Source organism: Teleopsis dalmanni, chromosome 1, assembly GCF_002237135.1.
Source record: "Teleopsis dalmanni isolate 2A chromosome 1, ASM223713v2, whole genome shotgun sequence".
In the NCBI taxonomy this organism is placed as follows: domain Eukaryota; kingdom Metazoa; phylum Arthropoda; class Insecta; order Diptera; family Diopsidae; genus Teleopsis; species Teleopsis dalmanni.
The window spans coordinates 155,908,883-155,929,725 of NC_051846.1; the positions used below are offsets into that span (position 1 = coordinate 155,908,883).

The 20,843-nt window shown below is 26.2% G+C and overlaps 1 protein-coding gene across 5 annotated transcripts; it reads right to left on the reverse strand.

Moving 5' to 3' along the window:
• Nucleotides 1-2,135: 2,135 nt before the first annotated feature.
• On the reverse strand, nt 2,136-19,920 carry LOC119669501 (zinc finger protein 391). Of its 5 annotated transcripts, none has more exons than XM_038079406.1 (10): nt 19,386-19,920; nt 15,380-15,649; nt 14,986-15,078; nt 14,493-14,625; nt 14,319-14,413; nt 12,321-12,410; nt 11,866-12,260; nt 11,611-11,810; nt 9,603-9,823; nt 2,136-2,276 (listed from the first exon to the last, which is right to left on the reverse strand). In XM_038079406.1, exons 1-10 carry the CDS (start codon nt 19,422-19,424, stop codon nt 2,184-2,186), a joined length of 1,629 nt encoding a protein of 542 aa, XP_037935334.1. In that variant the 5' UTR covers nt 19,425-19,920; the 3' UTR covers nt 2,136-2,183. The 5 variants fall into 5 exon arrangements, with proteins under 5 accessions (XP_037935334.1, XP_037935335.1, XP_037935337.1 ...); XM_038079407.1 differs by having other exon boundaries at nt 2,137-2,276; nt 11,881-12,260; XM_038079409.1 differs by lacking the exon at nt 14,986-15,078 and having other exon boundaries at nt 2,137-2,276.
• Nucleotides 19,921-20,843: the final 923 nt, after the last annotated feature.

Sequence of the window (20,843 nt, forward strand, 5' to 3'; positions counted from 1 at the left end):
TAAAATATTCGGTTGACGTTTTGATCACGATTTTCCTAATTTTAATAAAAAGCTTGTTTTGTTGCCTTTCAAACGTTTGCGCGTGCAGTTCCATCAAATTCTTCGTTGTTTTTTAATAATTTTTCAAGCAAAAGAAGTCAGTTTTTTTAAACCATTATTATTTAATTAAGTTCATCATTGGTAGAGTAAGTACATCATTAAACAAATTTTTTCAATAATTCTGAACCAATTGGACTAATTATATAAGAATCAAAATGGCCAATGCAAATATAAATCTACTTACAATTCCATCAAAAATTGATGCCAAGTCATATCCAGCTGCGACGTTCTTTCCACCGATAAATGCAAAACGCTCTCAATTAGAATAGTACCAACCATGTTTAGTTGCTCATATTAAGATGTATATATATGAGAATGAATAACCCCAACCATGAGCCCACACAAGCTAATGTTAAACGGGAAATGGAGAGGATGCTGTTCTGACGACATTGCTGCGGAATTTGCCAGACAACCAGACTTTTCAATTGAAAAGAAAAATGACAATTGGATCATACGTGCTCCTACTACCGGCCAGAAGTTAGATATTGAAGTAGTTCTGGATAAGAGGTATCAATCATATTTTGTTAGTCCATTAACTGCTGCGATTTTGAAATCGACTCACAAGTTCGAATATAAGGACATATACGGTGGAGGACGTATGCAGGGAGTCAAGTCATCAAAGAAATACACTCCTATGATGTCATCAAACACCTTGCACACCAAATCGTAATCAGGAGATTACCGTTTCGTGTTCATATTTCTTCCACAACAAACCAAGTAGTTAAAATCTTTGATATCAACATGCTATATGCTTGATTTGATTTACTTTTAAGCCCACTTCGTACCCAATTAAATAAAGTTTTTATACCAAATCCATTAACATTGGAACCTGTTAATGAAAATAATATGGATATGGATTTCATGACAATAAAAGCCTTAAAATCAAAGCTTGATAGTGAAGATTTAGATCAGAGGCAATATAAATGGTGTCACAGCTCATTCACTTTTAAAAAAAGTATATAGACAGGATCTCTCAACACATTACCCAATAAGAATCGAGGATCACCTTCAATGGTCCCGAAATGAGCTAACCATTATTCACCACCTATTGTTATTATCCACTCACAAGAACTTCCTGAATATTGCTCAATGGAATAAGTTTGTCTCTTGGAGGTCGAATGCTATGGCAGCGGTTGCAAAAATAAAGGACTTGTCTCCTGAAAGATGTGCAACGCTCATCAGTTTTGACGATATTAAAGACTTAACTCGTAGTGTTCAATGTTACCCACGCTTTGGGTCGCTGCTCTTTCCTAACATCATGACTATCAGTTCTGACACTATGATAGATCAAACTCGCATCTTGTTAGCCAATACCTGCTGTACAAATTTCAATTTTATTTATCAATTCTGGAAATCACCAATCAAATATCAAAGTCATATTTTCCCGAAAATCTTAAATGAGTGGATTGCTTTTTTTGAGCAGTACAACCGATTAGTCGAGACATACGGTGCAACAAACTGGCCCTACTTTATGCTTATCAATCGTAACGATCCCGCATGTAAGAATGCAAATTGGCCGACACTAGCTTTGGCTGGATATATGTATGTAAGAATAACGTATGGAGGGGAAAATATGCTCAATTATCCTTTTAAGCACTTACAAGTACATTCCGAAAGTGACACAGTCACTCTCATAAATGGATTTAAATGGACAGTTAAAAAAGAGTTTCTCACGGAGCCTGTACCCACATCATCCATTGATGAGGCAAATTGCCGCTTTTTAGAATGGATGATATTAGTGGTTTTAAATAAAAAGGTTCGATACCATAAAAAAGACTCTGGAGGCCTTACGTAAATTCAGTTTTCTTATCGAACACAATATCCAGTAAAATTGCTAGGTTTTTTTTTGTTTTTATTATTTTCTTTGTTATTTAAGAATATAAGAGACAAAAGTGTCTCTTATTTAGAATAATCAATAACAAAATTTTGTAATTTATTAAATTCAACATTATTTAAATTATTCTGATATTGGATATGCGTTATATTAGACTTCAAATATTTTAATAAAAATAATGAATATTTTCAGTACCTGAAAGTAATAAACTTCACTTGGTTTTTTGTTAGTTTGTTTTTTCCGTTTTGGTTTATATATGATAAACCCGTTTACTTTTTTGACTTGATATATATCTCAATAGTAGGAATTTTAGTTTTAATTCTTCATTTATTTTTTGAGCATCCTGAAATTAAAAGAAATTGCCAATTAAAATTATATGTTTCATAAATCTTGTTTTTTTTTGTCATAGGCAATTATCTACGAAGAAGATTTGCTTGATCAATTTTCTTTGATACCTTAATATTTTTTTTTCTTTTTTAAAATAGAACCCAATTAATACAGTACAGTAATAGTACATTCACACTGTCGCATTTTAGCACTTACACATGTAAATTAATGAAGAAACATTCACATTATGATGAGCTCATTTAGGCAGCTTTTATAACCTAACCAATAATTAAAACTATTCAAGCTTATCATCCAGTTTTGAGTATTCTATTTTTTTAAATGTCTATCCCACCTTTTTAAAGTTAAAAATAAAAAAATATCCTTTTATACTAAAGCAAGAACTTGTTTTTCTATTTTACAAACATCACTAAAAAGTTAACTAACTATAGAAATAAATAAGTGAATTTGGGTAATGTGTAATAACAAAGTGTCAAACGTCTGAACGCCCCCTCATATTTTTTTATGTAAAGTTATACACAGGGATTTTTCTGTTCCGGTTCAAAAGAAGAAAAATATACCGGTTTAGTTGCGGTATTTTGAATAATTTAAGCTTGTTTTAAACCTATTCACATATTCATACAAGTTGGCTATGTTATGTTGTTTACCGTGCATTTTTAAATTTAATTCACTTAAGAGTTAAAAATGCAAGGACAGCCAGAAAATGAGGATCTTACATTTTATTTTCTAGTTCAGACGTATCAGATTTGATTTCATTTCTCAGAAATAAAGCAAAACATTGCAGTAAGCACTATCCAAAATTTTCTCTGCGTCAAAATTTGGTTTTCCCGTTTCGTTTGTAGCAAAGAATTTCCGCATAAGGCCTCTTGGTGTATGATGAATTAACGGGTATTCAGTACCATTTTGCCTGCCAATCCTATCACTGCCCGTCATAGCTTTTGCTCCATCAGTCATATGCAAGTACATTTTTCATTACCTTTAGTTGTTCCATGCAATGTCACTAAATTAAGCATTTTCTCGGTAATTGTAAAATCCTTTGTCACACAACAGATGAAAATAAATAACTAACTCATATTAGAGTGGTCAGTACTTTTGTTCATAGCTATGGAATAGTATGCGCAATCAATAACAGAACCATAAAAAATTCATTTTAAAATTAAAGTGTGTAATTATGTTATAAAATTGCAGTCCAGTAAGATTTTACAAATATGTTCAGATACAGAAACTGTTCCTAAGAAAAAAACTGCTTTATCTAATATAATATTTAGTACATATGATAGTGTATAAAAACGCCTTTTTATTAATCCTGACATCTATCAAATCTAAGGTGATGTAAAGAAGTAACAATTTTAAACAATTTGTTCGTTTGTTTATATTAGTTACTAAACACCTTTACCTGGGTAGAAAAAGCAGCGTTTAATTGAAGAATAGCGTTCCTATTTCTGTGGACATAATGAAAGGCAATGCGTGGCGCAGAACTATGAAAGGAAGAGAACCATTGCTGGCATTAAAGCAATTTTTGAGTCAAATTCATTCAAACTAGTCTATCAATATGACTTAGAAATTTTTAGGCATATCCAGTAGAAAACTAAAATGTTTGATAAGTATTTCTAGTGCGGTTCCATTTATAAATTATTCATAAATTTTTCGTAATATTTAAATTATAAAAAGACAAGTTTTACTCTTAAGAATCCAATAGATTTCCTTCAATAGTCAAGAAATTAAAATAGAAACGGATTAAAACACAATCAGTTTAAACAATTCAATACTACTAAGTATAAAACTAAACAAAGATCTCGTTAACAAACATATATGATTATGAAAGGAGTATCAATCTTTTTGCATTGATCCCAAAAAGTAAGAGACATCATTACTACATGTTTAAAACCTCAACTTACGGTGTGGTGAATAACGTAGTTTAGTCCAAACTTAAAACTATCTCTTTAAGTTTAGCAATCCGAAAACTGTATTGATCAAAAAGAATGAAAATTTTAAATCAACTGTTGGTATGCAATAATAGAAATTTTACCATAAAATGGACTAAGCTCAGTCTAGAAATAAAATTTTTGTCGCGAAAAGTTTAAAAATCTGTTGATCTGTTTCTATGATGATATTTTCTACAAAAAATTCGTTTCACTAAATCTCATGTTTACGTGAGATCTTGATATAATTTAGTATCCATAACGAGAGTGTGTCTGCTCGATAAGTATGAGATGTGGGTTACGTTACGTTTATTAAATATATCTCAACACTCATTTCTAACTTTTTACCTGGAAAAATCAGATTTTGATTTGGTAGTACTGTCTCAGTGACAAAGAGACAAAGATAGCTGTCATCCAAGTTCGCTTCCATCGCTCCAAAGTGCAACAAAAAACCGCAAGTCTCTTGCTAGTCTCTAATTTCTACAAAAAATGACAACTCTACTCTCTTGTTCTCACAAAATAATTATTAAGCGTATAAGCATCGAAGAGACTATAGAAGCAAATAATTCCATAGCGATAAACATTGCATTGTGAACCTTTATTAGAAATTTCAACGAATATACCAGTCATCTGTCAGAAGTTGTTTGTGAACAAAAATTTAAATAAAATCTCTGTGATATTTGATTTGAAACTGTACTTTTTTGAAAAATAAGGTATGACATGAACACTCGATTCTGACCAATACAGTCTCATAATTACCATAATTTTTGACGTAAAATTAAGGTTATAGGTGAAGATGGTGTTATAAGCCACATAACAATGTCCTGTTCTGACTTTGCTGGGCGAGAATTTTCCCGGAACAGTAATTTAATACATTGGTGGTGTTGCATTACGCAAAGGATCGAATTTTTATATTCTTGAAATTTCGAAAAAGAACAGGGTTAAATAAATTGTTATTTGTTTCATGAAGAACATATGAATATAGTAAATTAAAATTTTATTTATGTTTATTTTCAGAAACACGCATAATAGTAATTAAATTGAATTGCAAATAACATTTATTTAATTAAATTTAAATTAATTCAATTTAAATTAATTAAATTTAAAAAAACTTAAATTTATAAATTATTTTATTGAAGTCACTTAATTTATTTTACCGCTTCAAATTAGCTTCTGTATTGAAGCAAATTTAGAGTTAGTTTAGACTAAATTAGAACTAAGTGAAAATTTTTAGAACAAAGCAGCTGTGACTGAATTATAAAAAAAAATTCAGTTATATCACAAACAGTTCTATGGTTGACGTAAAACTCCAGGAATACTCGAATCTACATCCAGTAGACACTTGTGTGCCACCAAGCAAAATACTGGTAGATTCACTCGAATTTTGACAACAATAACAATTTAAACATTTTATTTAATCTATAATTATCTGTTTTTATATAATGTCATAAAACATTCACATTTAGTGCACGCCTTTCATTAATTAAACTCCATTTAATAAAATTTTATTTTTATTATTGTTGAAATAATACAACAATAAATTAAATACAATTAATTAATTCTGTATTTTTGTTTTGAATTATTTTAAAATTAAAAACATGTTGACTGTTCTTATTTTAATTATGTGTTATAATTATTGCTATAAAGTTTGTATTAAATTTTAGATTAGATTTAAATTTACGCAAATATTTATAAATTTTACTTAAAATTAGTTTATTTTATTTATATTAATCTTTTGTATATATTCTCTTTTATAAATATTTTTTAGTATATCAGAAATAATTGTAAATAAAATTTTTATTTTAAAATTGTAAAAATTGAAGGATTCAAGTTGAATGAAAATATATAAAAAAAGAAAAAATAATTTATTTAAATATGGATTTCATATGTAAAGGAAGACTTAAAAATTAAAAATTTTCATTTTTTTAAATTATATTTAATTTATATTGTTATCTTAACACTGTGTATATAAAGCATTATTGATGTCTATACAATTTTAGTAACTTCAAAAAATTTTGAATCAAACTGGGTATTTAAAAATAAAAACTGTTTTTCTATTATTTAAAGCAATTATAATGTTAGGTATGTAATGTAGATAAAATTCAATAGTAAAGATGTACTAAATTGTTAAACGTAAACCACATAAAGTCAAACTTTGAATTCGATGAAGATTTTGACCAATCATTTCTAACTGTAACATTTTTTATAAAATTGTACTTATAATCGAGTTTAAGGTTTTTAATAATAAATATTCTTTAAACAATTAAAAAATGCAATCAATTATTTCATATTTTTTTTTATAAAACTACCACTTTTGGGTATTATAAATTGTCAGATTTGATAAAATAATAAATAAAAATTTTTATACTTTAAAATTTAAAAACATTTTACTCTCTAACACCTGAAATAATTCGACTCAAATAATTCGGTTCAAAATTTCAATAAATCAATAATATTTGAGGTAATGAAAAAATTTTTACATTTTTTATAAAATAGCGCCAACCACAATAATTTGTAATAAAATAATCTTTTATAAAATAAATTTTTAAAAAAATTTAAATTTTTAGTGATTGCATTTTTCATTTTTTTTTCTTTTTATTAATTTTTTGTTTTATATATATTTTAAATATTAAATATATATTTTATATTATTTTAACAGCATTTTTTAAGATTTCAAGAATATGCTTTTTTATCTATTCAATATTTTTAAATATTAAAATTTAATAGAAAATTTAAAAGCAAAATATAATTGCATTTTACTATAAAGTTAAAATGTATGTATTTACAATTTTTTTATATAATTTTTAATGTTTCAGTAAGTAAATATTTTTCTTTAATTTCTTTCCTTAGATATGTTACGAACTAGCTTATTACTAAACATATTTTGATCGTTTACATACGTTTTATATATAGAATTTATAAGAAATTTCGAAGATCAACAAAATTTTATGAAAATCTTAAGTTTCCTTTTTTAAATTCATGGAATTAATATATATTTTCTGTATAATAAAAAAATTTTATACTTTTAATTTATTTTTTAGTTTATCAACATAGTTTTTGGATAAAATAATTATATACACAACTAACGTTTCGAAAACAATTAACAAGCTCACTTTATATTAAAATTAATCGAAGGAAATTAAGCAATATTCAATAGACTTTAGAATTGATTCTATATATTTTTGTACATAAGTAATGTATTCTTTCGTTTATTAAGGATATATGTGTATTCCAAATAGAACAGCATTTCTAATTATTAAATTTATTGGTAATTTTTCAAACTGCAGACACGTAATTCACTCGATTTAAAATTATTTCAAAAATTAATACTACATTATCTCACTTTCCCGATTACCGAGTTAATGATTTACCGAGTCAGATAATGTCTAAATATTCTTTATATAATAATGAAATATAATAATTAAGGTTAGTTCATTTTTATACAGTTATGTTACAAATTCATTAAGAAGTCTAGTCAGAGTTTTTAATGAAGTAAAAATGAATTCGGCACACACCACGTAACCTGGATTCTAGCATTGCTCGGAGTGCATAATATAAAAATCTCCAGAACAGCAGGCAACATCGTTCAAGAAAAACTGAGAAAAAAAACTATGTAATATGACTTTCGTAACACCAGAAAGAAATAAAACACTGACCAAAAATTGTATTGGTTTTAGTAAAGTACAAGAGAACATAGATAATGGAAACTTGATTCCTCGACTCGGCGAAAATTATTTTTAGGAAGTGCAGTTTAGCACATTGATTATTTGCAATAGACGAACTTTACGCTTGCATTTTTGCATTATTTAAATATGTGTTTTTTTTTCAGTTATGTATACGTATCAAGAACGAAACGTTATTGTATATTGAACTGCAATCGAACGGTTATATTCCGTATTTTAGTGGATATATATTTTATATGACATTGGACATCTACATGTTGCATTATAAGTTGTCTATGCTGAAAGGTAAATGAAACCAGTTTTACTGTTTTTTTTTTTTGTTGTTGTGTCACTGTACTCTTCTAATAATCCTCTCAAAATGTGAAAACTTCAACAAAGTTTCTAGAGACACATTTTTAATACAAAGATATTTGGTATTGCTGAATTGACATTTTATCTTCAGTAAAAGATATTAAAGAATTTATACATGTACATCAATGCATAATTTTTGTAAATGACAGAACTTAAAATTAGTTAAGAAACTATATATATAATTATACTTAATTATATGAATTAATAATTTTACTATAAAAAATTATGCTCTGTAATTACAAATGATTTTTGCACATTAATTATATCATATAATAGTCTTCAATTAATGAATTAATAACATTAGTAGTTTCACATTAGTAATTGTTAATTATTTAACTTTATATCAATTTCATAGTTTTGTTTTTAAGCAATATAATAATTAAGTTACTATTTTTTATAGAAACTAGAAACTGCGAACTTAGTTCCTCAACTTCCGTTATATTCCTATGTATGATCTCTTCTAGAGTATATTAAAAGCACATACATATTGTTATATATGAAGAATTACATATAAATATAACATTTGTCCTTCTTCATGAAATCCCAACATTTAAAATTAGTATTTAATTTTCTTTTTTGATTGGAATCAAATTAAAATAAAAATGACATGACATTACATGACGGCATTATGACGATAAAATAAAAATAACCCGGAAGGTTTTTTTTTATAATAGAAAGACAATAATAAACTGAATTACTTATTGATATTACTAGATATATACGGTTTTTCTTCTAAGCAGTCAGTAATTCCTTACACAAATAACAATATATGGTATAATTAAAACAATTTATTTAATTTAAATAAATTTGCTTAGTTACATGTATATACTGTAATATATATCTGACAGGACTAAAAACTATTTAAGTATTAATAGTATGGTTACTAGTATGGTCACTAAAACCTACTGTGATATGCTACCAAAAAGCTGAAACACATTTTTAAAAATGAATAGTTTTTAATAATTTTTAATTTCTGTTCTTAAAAAAAATTTATAAATATTTTAAGTGTGTAGTTTTCATATTTCAGAATACCGCGAGGTATTTATATAGTTTCTCCATAACATCATAATATAAGAGTGAGCTCAAAGAATACGATTTTTTTACTTCTATATAATCTATATTAAAAACGTATGTTTAAACTATCAATTATTTAAAAATAATTCATTTTTTTCATAATTTTTTGCGGTTGCACTCTCAGTTTATCTTACTTTCAAATTTTTTTTTTATAATTTACTTTATCCTTTTTATTTTATTTGTTGTTTTTAATATTAATTGTGTGTTTATGTACTTACCCTGCTCTGAGGATATTCATTATAATATATACTAATTTATTAACGTTTACTCTTACTTGGTTGGTATGAAACGTACTTTAACTGGATTACCAAGTCCTAAATGATGTTGTTGTTGCTGATGCTGTTGTTGCAATTGTTGTTGTTGCTGCATATGCTGATTTATTTGTTGTTGTATAGATAGGCCACTGGCGTTACTGATCACGTGTTGATTATGCAAAGGTGCGTTAATTTCAATTTTTATTGCAGATGATGTGGTCGCATTTTGTGTCTTGTTCTTATTTTTTGGCGGACGACCACCTGGAATTTCCAAAAAAAAATTTTAAATGAAATTATTATTTCGACAATATTATTATATTTTCACAATAAATGAAGTCTTTAAATATTTTTAATGAATAAATACATATTAATATATTTTTTGTTAGCAAAAATATAAATAAATACGAAACATAACACCGAAAAAATACTTTTAAAATGAATATAAATATAAAAATATTAAATAATAATATAAAATAAAAATAATAATACAAAATAAAAATGTTAAATAAAGACCAGAAACAAATTTAAAAAAAAAGAAACTTAATACAAATTAAAATAAGAAAACTATAAAGATATGTATATTAGGTTTTAATATAAATAAGATTAATTTATATATCAATTTATTGACTATCCTATACACAAAAAAATCAAAGAATTTATAGTCATATAAATAAGCAACATAAAACTTTAGAGAGATTATTTTAAAAAATGCTTATTTTTTAAAATATTAATCACATCAAAGAACTTGAATAAAAAAAAATTTTTAATTTTAAAAAATAGAAAATGAATAAATATATAATAATAGGATATAAAACTAAATAAAAAAATATTTGTAAAAATAAACAAGAATATTTCTAACTGATTCAGAATGAACACCAATTTTTTACTGAACATAAATAACAAATATTATTATAAGAAAAAAATAAATAAAATACAATAATAAACAAAAAACAATATAAAAGTATAACAAAATTATAATAGTATAATAAAATTATAGAAGTAAATAAGAAAAATTAAAGAACAATGTTTATAACATAAGAAGAAATAAACATGAAGAAACTGAATCATAAATAAAACATAAACAAAAACAAATAATAAAGCACAAAAAAAATCACAAAAAAAATAAAACACTGAAAAAGCAAAGAATGAAAAACCTAAAAAATGTCAAAAAAAACAATAATCAATTAGCAAACTGTTAAAAAAATATCGAATTAACATTTTTCTTATATTTCATATAATTGTACAAATAAAATAATACATAATTGCATAAATAACTTAAGTGAAAATTAGTATAAATAGAAAATCAGTATAAATAAAAAATTGTTATTGTTATTTATTTAACAATAAAATTATAAAGAAAAAAAATAAAAAAAAATAGAAATATATAACATAAGATTTAATTTATTAACTTAATAAATAATTAAATTTCTATAATATATAAAAAAAAGGCTCAAATCCTCATTATATTTATCTGTAATGACGTATTAAAATATATCAGGTTTAGTTTGTATAACTTTAATAAATATAAATTATATAATACATACAAATAACTTTTTAATTTTGAATAATATTTTGGTATTAATTTATTTGCTTAACCAAAATTGAATCAGATTTAATTAACAAACTGAAGAGTTTAAATATATCCATATGTAAGTTTTATTTGAATCAATTAAATCAAACACAAAAAAGAGTTGTGCAAAGCTAAAAGAGTGAAAAGTTAGTTTTTATAAAATAATCTATTTAACTATAAAGTAACCATATCCAATTACAAATAGCATTGAATTTTGCATAAAAATGCAAATTATATAAAATTTAAAAACAAATTATTTTAAATTTAAAATTAATTTTAAACAAAATCAACAGCATTTAAAAAATAAAAAAGACATGGATATTATTAGATATTAAAGATAAATTTATAAAATTACTAAATCTTAAAAATTAATTAAAATATATATATGTAAATTATATTAAAAAATATAATATTGTGTACGTTTTACTTAAAAACAATATTAGGATAATTATAGTAATTCATATACTAAATAACATACGTTGACCCGTCGAATGTTGTATTGATAGAGGTTGTCCAATCATTGTTACCGGTTGTTGAGGTGGTTGTAATGTAATTGACTTCTTTGAACGCTTTGGCGGTGGTAGCTCATTGTGCGAATGACTTGTTAATAAATGTTTTGATAAATGTTGACGCACTGCAAAAGCTTCATTACAATTAGCCACAGGACATGTTAAGTATCTGAAAAAGAAACAAAATTCAATTTAATTTTTAAGTATGCTGCTATAATTCGAACTTAGATGGCCAGCACCTTCCCTCTACATGTCGTTGCACATGCTTCTTAAGCAACGACTCCTGATTAAAAGAGCTTGGACAAATATCACATTTGAATTTAAATTCATCGTGCATTTTCAAATGTTGATCCAAATGTGCCTGCTGCAGGAATTTCTCGTCGCATTTTGAACATTCAAATGGAAAAGCCAATCCGTGCGATTTCATATGTGTATGCAATTGCGACTGCTGTTTGAATGTCTTCTCTGGGCAGCGCGGACAATAATAACCCGTTATTCCGGCATGAGCCTGCAAATGTTGGTTTAGTGAGGTAACCTGCGTGAACTTTTTCGGACATTGATTACAACAATATTGCTGAACTTTATGATGTGTTTTCATATGGTTATTCAAATTGGTAACCTAAAAAATATCATATTATTAACTAAATGATTGAAAACATATATGTGTAGAATTATTTACCTGTGCAAACGAACGTCCACATTCTGGCTCAATGCATACAAAAGGACGTTCTCCAGTATGCAAGCGACGATGATTATTAAGGTTGGTTATCTAAAAAAAAAAACAAATATGTTTTGTTAGCGTATTGCACAATTTCTAGTTTCCTTAAAATAGTTTGGAGCAAATTAAAAACTATTAAATATTTTTGTTTAAAAATAAATTTAATATTATTGTATTATTATATTTTAGTTTATTATAATTTAAATTATAATAATAATAGCTATCATAAATATAATAATAGCAATCTTATATAATTTGTAAACAATAACAGTAAACTGCATCTATTCACTTTTCAGTTAAAGACAACGAAGATTTAAATAATTATGTATTTTTTTAAACAAAGTTAATGCGATTATTTTGTTCGATTGTGGAAGCTAGAACAGCTAGTATGAAGGAGGATTTTGTATAAAAAGTAAAATGTATTTAAGAAGTATCCTACCATCCTACCAATCTACCACCTCGTAGTATACAGCTATATACCAATTAGGTATTTATTTGTGCCATTCACAGATATGCAACCTGATTAGTCATTCCGTTGGAATAAACAGATTATTTCGCGACATAAATTAGTTCAGAATACTTTTTACTGCACAAGCGAAAACTTCAACTTCAAGCGAAAATATAAAAACTAAAGTATATAAAGAAAATATTGAAAGAACTCAAACTCTGTAGTCAAAGTAAAGTTATTATATACTCCATTTCGATCACTTTGCATAACTGTTTCACATATTGTTATCATACAAACGCATCCAATATAATGTTTATTGCTTATGTTTAAACTAATTTGTACAATCAATTACATATTCATATTTTCTGCGGACATCATAAACTTATTAAACTTGAATATTATATTTATATAATTAAAAAAAATTACATTACGGTAACTTGCCGTATGATGAGTTACAAATTAGAATATTAAAAACTAGGTGTATAATTGTAACCTGTTGATTTAAGAACAATTTTATTTGACGCTAAAAAGTTAATGGAAAGAGTTTTTGAGAGATGTTATTTATTCTTACCCCTCTGAAGTATTTTCTAGGTTTATCTATATTAACTGCTAATGTGTGAAGTTGTTGGTTTACTCTGATTAACTAGAAACATTAGAGGTTTAGAAACCAACATTTAAATAAGTGCCAATATTTGAAGCAGTCTCAGCTGCTCGAAAATTGAAATTTAAAAATGCATTTCATTCGAGACAGCCGAATGTATTCAAGCATACATATCATAAAATTATATTTTTAATAAAGCTATGTTGTATATATATAATATACTATATTATATATAACATACTATATTATATATAACATACTATATTATATATATACTATATTATATGTAATATACTATATTATATATAATATACTATATTATACATAATTTATGTATAATATATATAATATACATTTTTATAATAATTTCATTAGAATCTTTTCTAACTGTAATAAATAACAGATATATAATATTTTCTTGCAACTATTCCTAAATAATAAATAAATTGAAATCGCATCTGATTGTGGTATATGATTTTTACTTTTAATTTTTTTGCAAGTGTTTGCTACAAATGAATTATTTAAAACTTATTTAAAAATCAGTTATATGAATGTAATTATCAGAAAACAGATGTAATTTATTTACTTAAATAAATAGTTCAACATATTCTAAAAAATTTATTATTTCTAAAACTCATTATAATGCAAATTTATATAATATTATCGAAAAAATGTAAATTCATATAATATTTTATTACTATTAACAGATACATTCTAATAAATGAAGAGATCGGGACATAGATAGCCACATGCCAAACAGTAGCTTATCCTTATTCCCAATGTGTGCTCAAATCTAGAAATAAATCTAGATAAATCTACTAATGAGCAATTTAAGTGTGCCAGCTAATTTGTATTTGTTTATTTAATTATTTTATTAATCAAATAAGACTAAAAGTGATTTATTACAAACCTGAGTAAAAGTTTTGCCACAATCGACGCAAGTATAAGGTCGATCATTTGTATGAATGCGCTCATGATTTCTTAAATTGGCAGCTTGAGTAAATCCTATAATAAATGAAAATATATATTAGAACTTTTGTTATTATATGCATTAATTCTGCATTATTATAGTTCACGGGTTTACCTTTATGACAGTATGTACAAACATATTTCCGTTCGGCTGCATGATTCCGAATATGTGTCAAAAGCGAGGATTTACGTGAAAATGTTTTGTTGCAGAGAGGACAGGAGCCCTCTTCGTTGAAAATTAAATCAACCTGTGGAATAATCGAAAATAAATTAACATTTTCTTCAGAAAATAAAAAAAATTTTAAATTAAATAAGCAAATTTTGAGTAAACAACAAATGATATACAACGAATAATTTTTAAACAAAACATTTCAAATGTTGAAATTATTTTGCAAATGTTTTTTTATGTTTTAAATTTTTTTTTTTTTTTTTTGAATAAATTTAAAGAACTTATGGAACTTAGTTTTGTTAGATGTGCTAAGACCAATTTCGAAAAGCCAACATTTGAAATGTGATTCACAATAAATTTTGAAAAAACAATATTATAAAATCTATATATTAACATATATTTTTTATATAGAAAGTGATTTTGGAACTGTGATAAATACGTCTAAATGTTGTATGGTCTTCTCCAATTCAAAGGAGGACATGGTAACGTTTTTTTTCGAACCGTTTTGTTGATTTTGGCGGCGGTTTTGCTGCTGCGGGAATAAAATGCAAAAGAAAAAAATTTGTTTGGTTGGCACAAAAAATTTTTGGTAATAAAAATTAGAGAAGAAAAAAGAGAGAAAAAGAATAAAGAATTGCTTAATTAAGCCATTTTTAAACAAATTTCAAAAAACAAAATTTAACTTTTTTTGAAAATTTAAATAATATACATAATTTAATTCAATTTCATAAATTTAAATAACCGAGTGCAAAATTTTCTAAGACAAAATTGTTAATAAAAGTTACTAAAAATTATGTTAAAAATTTAAAAACTTTGCTAAATTGACAACTTACATCCTTAGAATCGTCCTGTAAATTTTCGGAAGAACTTGTTGATTGGAGTTGCTGTTGTGGTTGCTGCTGTTGTTGGTTTTGTTGAGTTTGGATTTGTTGCTGCTGTTGAGTTACAGAGTTATTGCCGTTACTCAATTGTGTTGCACCAGCTGTAGCTGTAGTTGCAACAGTTGTACCGTCTCCACGAACCGAGGGATAAAAACCGTTTGCAGTTAAATGTTCAGAGCACTTAACACAGGTAGGTATATTATAACCGGGTACTTGAAACAACTGCAATGAAATATTTTGTTTAGAATTATTAGTCCAAACTTCTTGAATCAAGAAATGCGTTTAAAGTTGATCATAGAATATTTTCTCACTTTTAGTCAAACACTTCAAACAACATAAAAATCATTTAAATTTATTACGGCTACTGAAGAATGACTCTGAGCTTCAAATTTGGCAGGGCACAACTTTAACCCTTGGTACTTACAGTCTCAAAAAATTATTTACGAATAATTGAACATAAGAAATAATTCCAAGACCACTATTGATGGGTATTTGGTAATACTCGAAACCGCTGTGTTTCGGCCAAAAATTCAATTAATTAAAAAAATAATAAAATTTAATTGTTGTAAAATAATAATGTTCGAAATACCTCTCTATTGAAAAGAATAGTTTATATTAAGAATTTAGTTTCTATCGTCAATATAGATGTTAAAAATTAATTTAATATAAATTTATTAACCAAAAAAGTGTACTTATAATCGTCTGTGATTATTACATGGTATATATATAATAAAATATTACTGAGACAATGTAAACAAAATTAAACAAGAAAACTACTTCTAATATATATCTTCTTAGTTTCCATAATCCTTAGTAGAACCCAGGACTGCATCTAATGCATATATATTTTTTTCATTTTCACATAATCCTTTCGCAAAGTAAAATAGGAAGCATATTCAGCATATACGTACACATTTATGGTACATATATTGTCATGACATTTAATATTAAATGTCGATGAAAGAAATGGTTTCATGAGCGGGAAATAGTTTTATACATCGTTCGTTAGAGATTTTCCCAAAGACCGATCGAAACTTAAATAGTGCTATAAACAACATGTCAGTAATAACTTTTATTAAATAGGATCTTATAATAACTCCAACTTATTACCTATACATACGATAAAAATACATATTTTATATTGCTGCTTTTATAAAAAAAAGGATACCACTAATACTTGGGAAATCTAACAGAAAAGCCTAGAAGCTCTTCGAGCAAAATAGTTTGAAACTCATCAAAATTCTGTTTGTGTAACCCCTAGGTATATAAGACAATGCTGTAAAAAAACAGTTTAAGAATATGAAGAGAATGTGTAAAAGTCAACATTCAACAATATCACTAATATTTGCAAAATCTAACAAATAGGAAGAAGTAGGAATATCTAAAATTATCACCACAGCAAAACAAAAGACCGTATTATAGGAAGTATCTTCTTCTTCTTTTTAGTGTCCGTTTTTTAATCAAATGGAAAGAAATTATAAAAGTTATCTCAAAAGGTTCCATTTCCAAAAAATATAAATGGTAGACTAGAGAAAACGGTTTAATAAAGTAGAGAGCGAGCATACGAAACTTATTTTTTCGATTAATCTTAATCTTAGTCTACTCTAAAAATATACGGAATAATGTAAATAAAACTCAAATGAGTTATTATATCTGAATAGTTGCTATATATTATGTCCATTAAAGCATTAAATATATAATCTGTATCAGTGTATTCCATTTCAGTCTCTATTAGAAATCAAAATATTGATTCATATGCACTTTATTAAGCCAGATAAATTAAGGTCGAAAATAAATATAGAATAACAACCTTCCACATAGATGCAGTATCATTTTTGAGACCATAGTTATATTACTACAAAATTTTTAATAGGCCCTCGTTCAATATCTCCTGAGATGAACGACACGTTTCACCTGCAGCAAGAACTGTCATAGCTCAATTTTAAAAGTTATAACCATGTGCTAAACAGTTACATGTGACGCATGAATACGTCAATTTACAATTTGTGCTATCGCTGCACCTCGATCCTGTTTCAAAACACACACTAACTTGAGTCCAATCGGATTTGTACCCGTTTCAAAGTGGAGTGGCTAGGTATCTCCTCCTTGATTCTACCATCACCTGTCAACATCGTAAACTATATGGATGACCAGTACGTCTTTGTAATACCTTTCATGCTATCTGATTAATAGATCTCTATGTGCTACAACAGCAATATCTATCATCAAATATACTAAAGTACAAATAACAGTTGATTTAGTGGATTTCACTACTTGTTTGAAACATAATATGTTGCCTAACTTGTTGTAGCTAGTAAGAACACATGTACTAGACAATTATATGTAAAATACAATTTTTTAAAATCTACAATCCTAGTGCACTTATGGAATGTGTCAAATGTGGTAAAGGCTTTGTTATTTTTATTTACACCTTTTAGAACAATAAAATCTCTGTTGAACGGACATATGGGTATTTTTCTCAACCATTCAGTTTCTAGTCCTTAACTCTATTTTTTATTTATTTTCTTTTATTTCTTTAATTCTCATAACAAGTAATCTCTTGGACTCCTTAGTTTCAGATCATTCTTATCAAGATTCTAAGACTTGCAAGTAAATGATCAACCTTTCCAATATGATTTCATTACTAGTCAAAGTCTTGCGCAATATTAATTAATATATCGCCGCTCTTTATCGTTATCACTTATATCCCAAAGCATTATTTCAATAGATTCCCAATTATATTTTAAATGGAACAATGACTAGTAAATTCACTGCTGGACTCCTGCGCCAAAGTATTGCTTTAATTCATTATACTAAATATTCTGAAAACATTGCTTTTTAGCGTGGCTTTCCAGATATAACTATAAAGTGTACTCAGATTTAAGGGATTCTTTATTTCTGGATTTAGAAAAAAAACACATTATATATTTCAACTACAGATAATACAATTGGCAACTCTACTAGCTTGCAATTTTTTATATAAATTAAAAGAAAACAAAATCTATGGTTCGAAAAAAAAACATAAAAGTAATGAAAAAAAAATGGAAAAAAAAAAGAAATATAATAAAATAATATAAAAGACGCTTGCTTGTTTTCGTTGTTATTGCTTCAATACACTTGTGTATGCTTGTGTATTGTATGGTGCCTGTGTTGCTGTTTTGTGTACCCACAACAACAACACTAACGTAGCTGTGCGTTTCTTTTCTTTTTTTTAATTTGTAGCGTTTGGCGCGAGTTTTGTCATTTTTGTTTTTATAAGTGAGATTTTTTTATTTTTCATTTTACATTTTGCTTTGCTTATGATTTTCTTATTGTATTTTTTATGCCAGCAATTTTTTACTGAAGTTAAAAAAAGAAAAAAATTAACTAAGTTATTGCTGAAGAAACATTTATAAGCACAAACGTACATACATTTTGTTATATAGAAAAAAATATTAAAAAGTATTTTAAAATTACAAAAACTCATAAACATCATTAATTCAATTTATTTTTTTTTATAAAAAAAGTCCGATGCTAGTGAATAATAAAAAATTTTGTCTTTGTTATTATATCACAAATAAATGCAAACACACATTTAAAAAAACACAATAAGTAAACGTACAGGAATCGCTTGTAATCTGTACTACCTCACAAACTAAATTGGCTCCCACTTTTTTAATTCCAATAACACATTCACTACTGTGCTTAGAATTTTTCCCCGGCACCTTTAATTTGATGCTCTAAAATGAAAACCCCACAACTGCTGTTGCTGCTGTTTGCTGTCACTATAAAATTCACCCACTTACTCTCCCCCTTTACAAACCTATCATAAGCCAGAAAAATCAATAAGAATAACAAAATACACATTTTTTCAACAGTAAAGAGAGCTGGCGCCCAAATATAAAAGTTTCTGATTATGTTAAATATTTTTTTTTTAATTAATATATATTGTTTTTATTTTTTTGCTTGGAATACTTACCGCTGCTGGTTGAAAGCAGAGTCTACAAATGCTTTCCATGTCGTTCCTTGGCGGCAGTTACAATAATTTTAGCAGCGGCAGAGGCGGCGACGATGCCTCCAAAGAAGCTCAACATCGAGGGGGTCTTTATCCTATCAATAGTTTACTCTAAAAATATATTAACTTCACAATTTTTTAATCTTTTAAGTTTTTTGTTTTCCCTTAATTTTCTATTTTTTTTATTTATTTTTTTTTTATTTAGTTTTTGTTAAATTTATTTCTGAAGTAGAATTTCTTATTTCTGACCAGCAGTAGTACACCTTTTTCTTTTTCACTTTACACTATGTATTCAATATATTCAATCGAATATTCTTTTGTCCTTTTAATTAACTTAATAATTATAGCGGCACTGTTATTTTGTATTGTTTATGTTTGTCAACTTTTTTTGATTCTGCTGTTTGTGCTTTCCTTGACTTTACAATATTAATTTTTTTTTTAATAAAATGAAAAAAATTGCTCCGAAGTTTTCTCGACGCGCTGCTACAAAGTTAAAGTGAAAAAAAATTTCATTTTGATGTTGCTTTTGATTAGACACTATGCTTGTACTACTCGTACAACAACCGAATACGCAAGTTGAAGAAAGACAACATATAATAAGTACAAACGCCACAAATACTTTTCAACAGGGTTGTTATAATTTTGTTATACACACACTATTAAAGAATCTAGATAAGAATAAATTACTTAGCAGCATGTGGCGTATACATTTTTTGATTTAAATTTTTCGTTTCTAATGCAATACATAGATTCATATATTGTGAGTTTTTTAGTTTCATATTCTCTTCTTGTAGTTAATATGATTTAAACTGCTTTTATTTTTTGTATATATATTGTATCTGAATCAAGCATTTATTCTATATTTTGAAATAAATTATAGACTCTTTTAAAATTTTAAAAGGAGTTCGTTATTCATTAAAATGATACACTATGAACTATAAAAGTGTAAAAATTTAAATAAGTTAATATTATTTTGATTGCATTAAGTTAAATTAAAGTCATAGTTATTCTGAATTCACTTCACAATAAATGAAATTAATTAAACAAAATACCTTATATTTTACTTATTTATATATATTATAATTGTGGCAACTCCAGAAATATATACCCGATATTTGGTAAATAAATAATTCCACATAAGCTAACTATGCGTACCGATTTCATTTTGAAAACTGGTTTAATTTATTTACAGTTAAGTACAATATAAACATTTTATTTAGACTAAAAAATAACAAGGTTTAGCTAATTGGTTTAAGTCTTTCAATTTTATTTAGAACTATAGTTTCTTGCACAAAATTTTATAAAATATTTGCATCAAGTTTTTATTAAATTATTAAATCACTGATTTCAAACGTTTATTTGAATTGTTTAATAAAACATAACAGCAACAGTAATATAAAATTCAAAAAAAAAATTTTAGAA

Excerpts from the sequence above, each read along its gene's own strand:
- LOC119669501 (XM_038079406.1), bottom strand. The coding sequence starts at position 19,424 with ATGGAAAGCATTTGTAGACTCTGCTTTCAACCAGCAGCG. Across the intron at positions 15,079-15,379 it reads TACAGGACGATTCTAAGGAT|CAGCAAAACCGCCGCCAAAA; the intron begins GTAAGTTGTCAA and ends TTATTCCCGCAG. Across the intron at positions 11,811-11,865 it reads GGAAGGTGCTGGCCATCTAA|ATACTTAACATGTCCTGTGG; the intron begins GTTCGAATTATA and ends TTTCTTTTTCAG.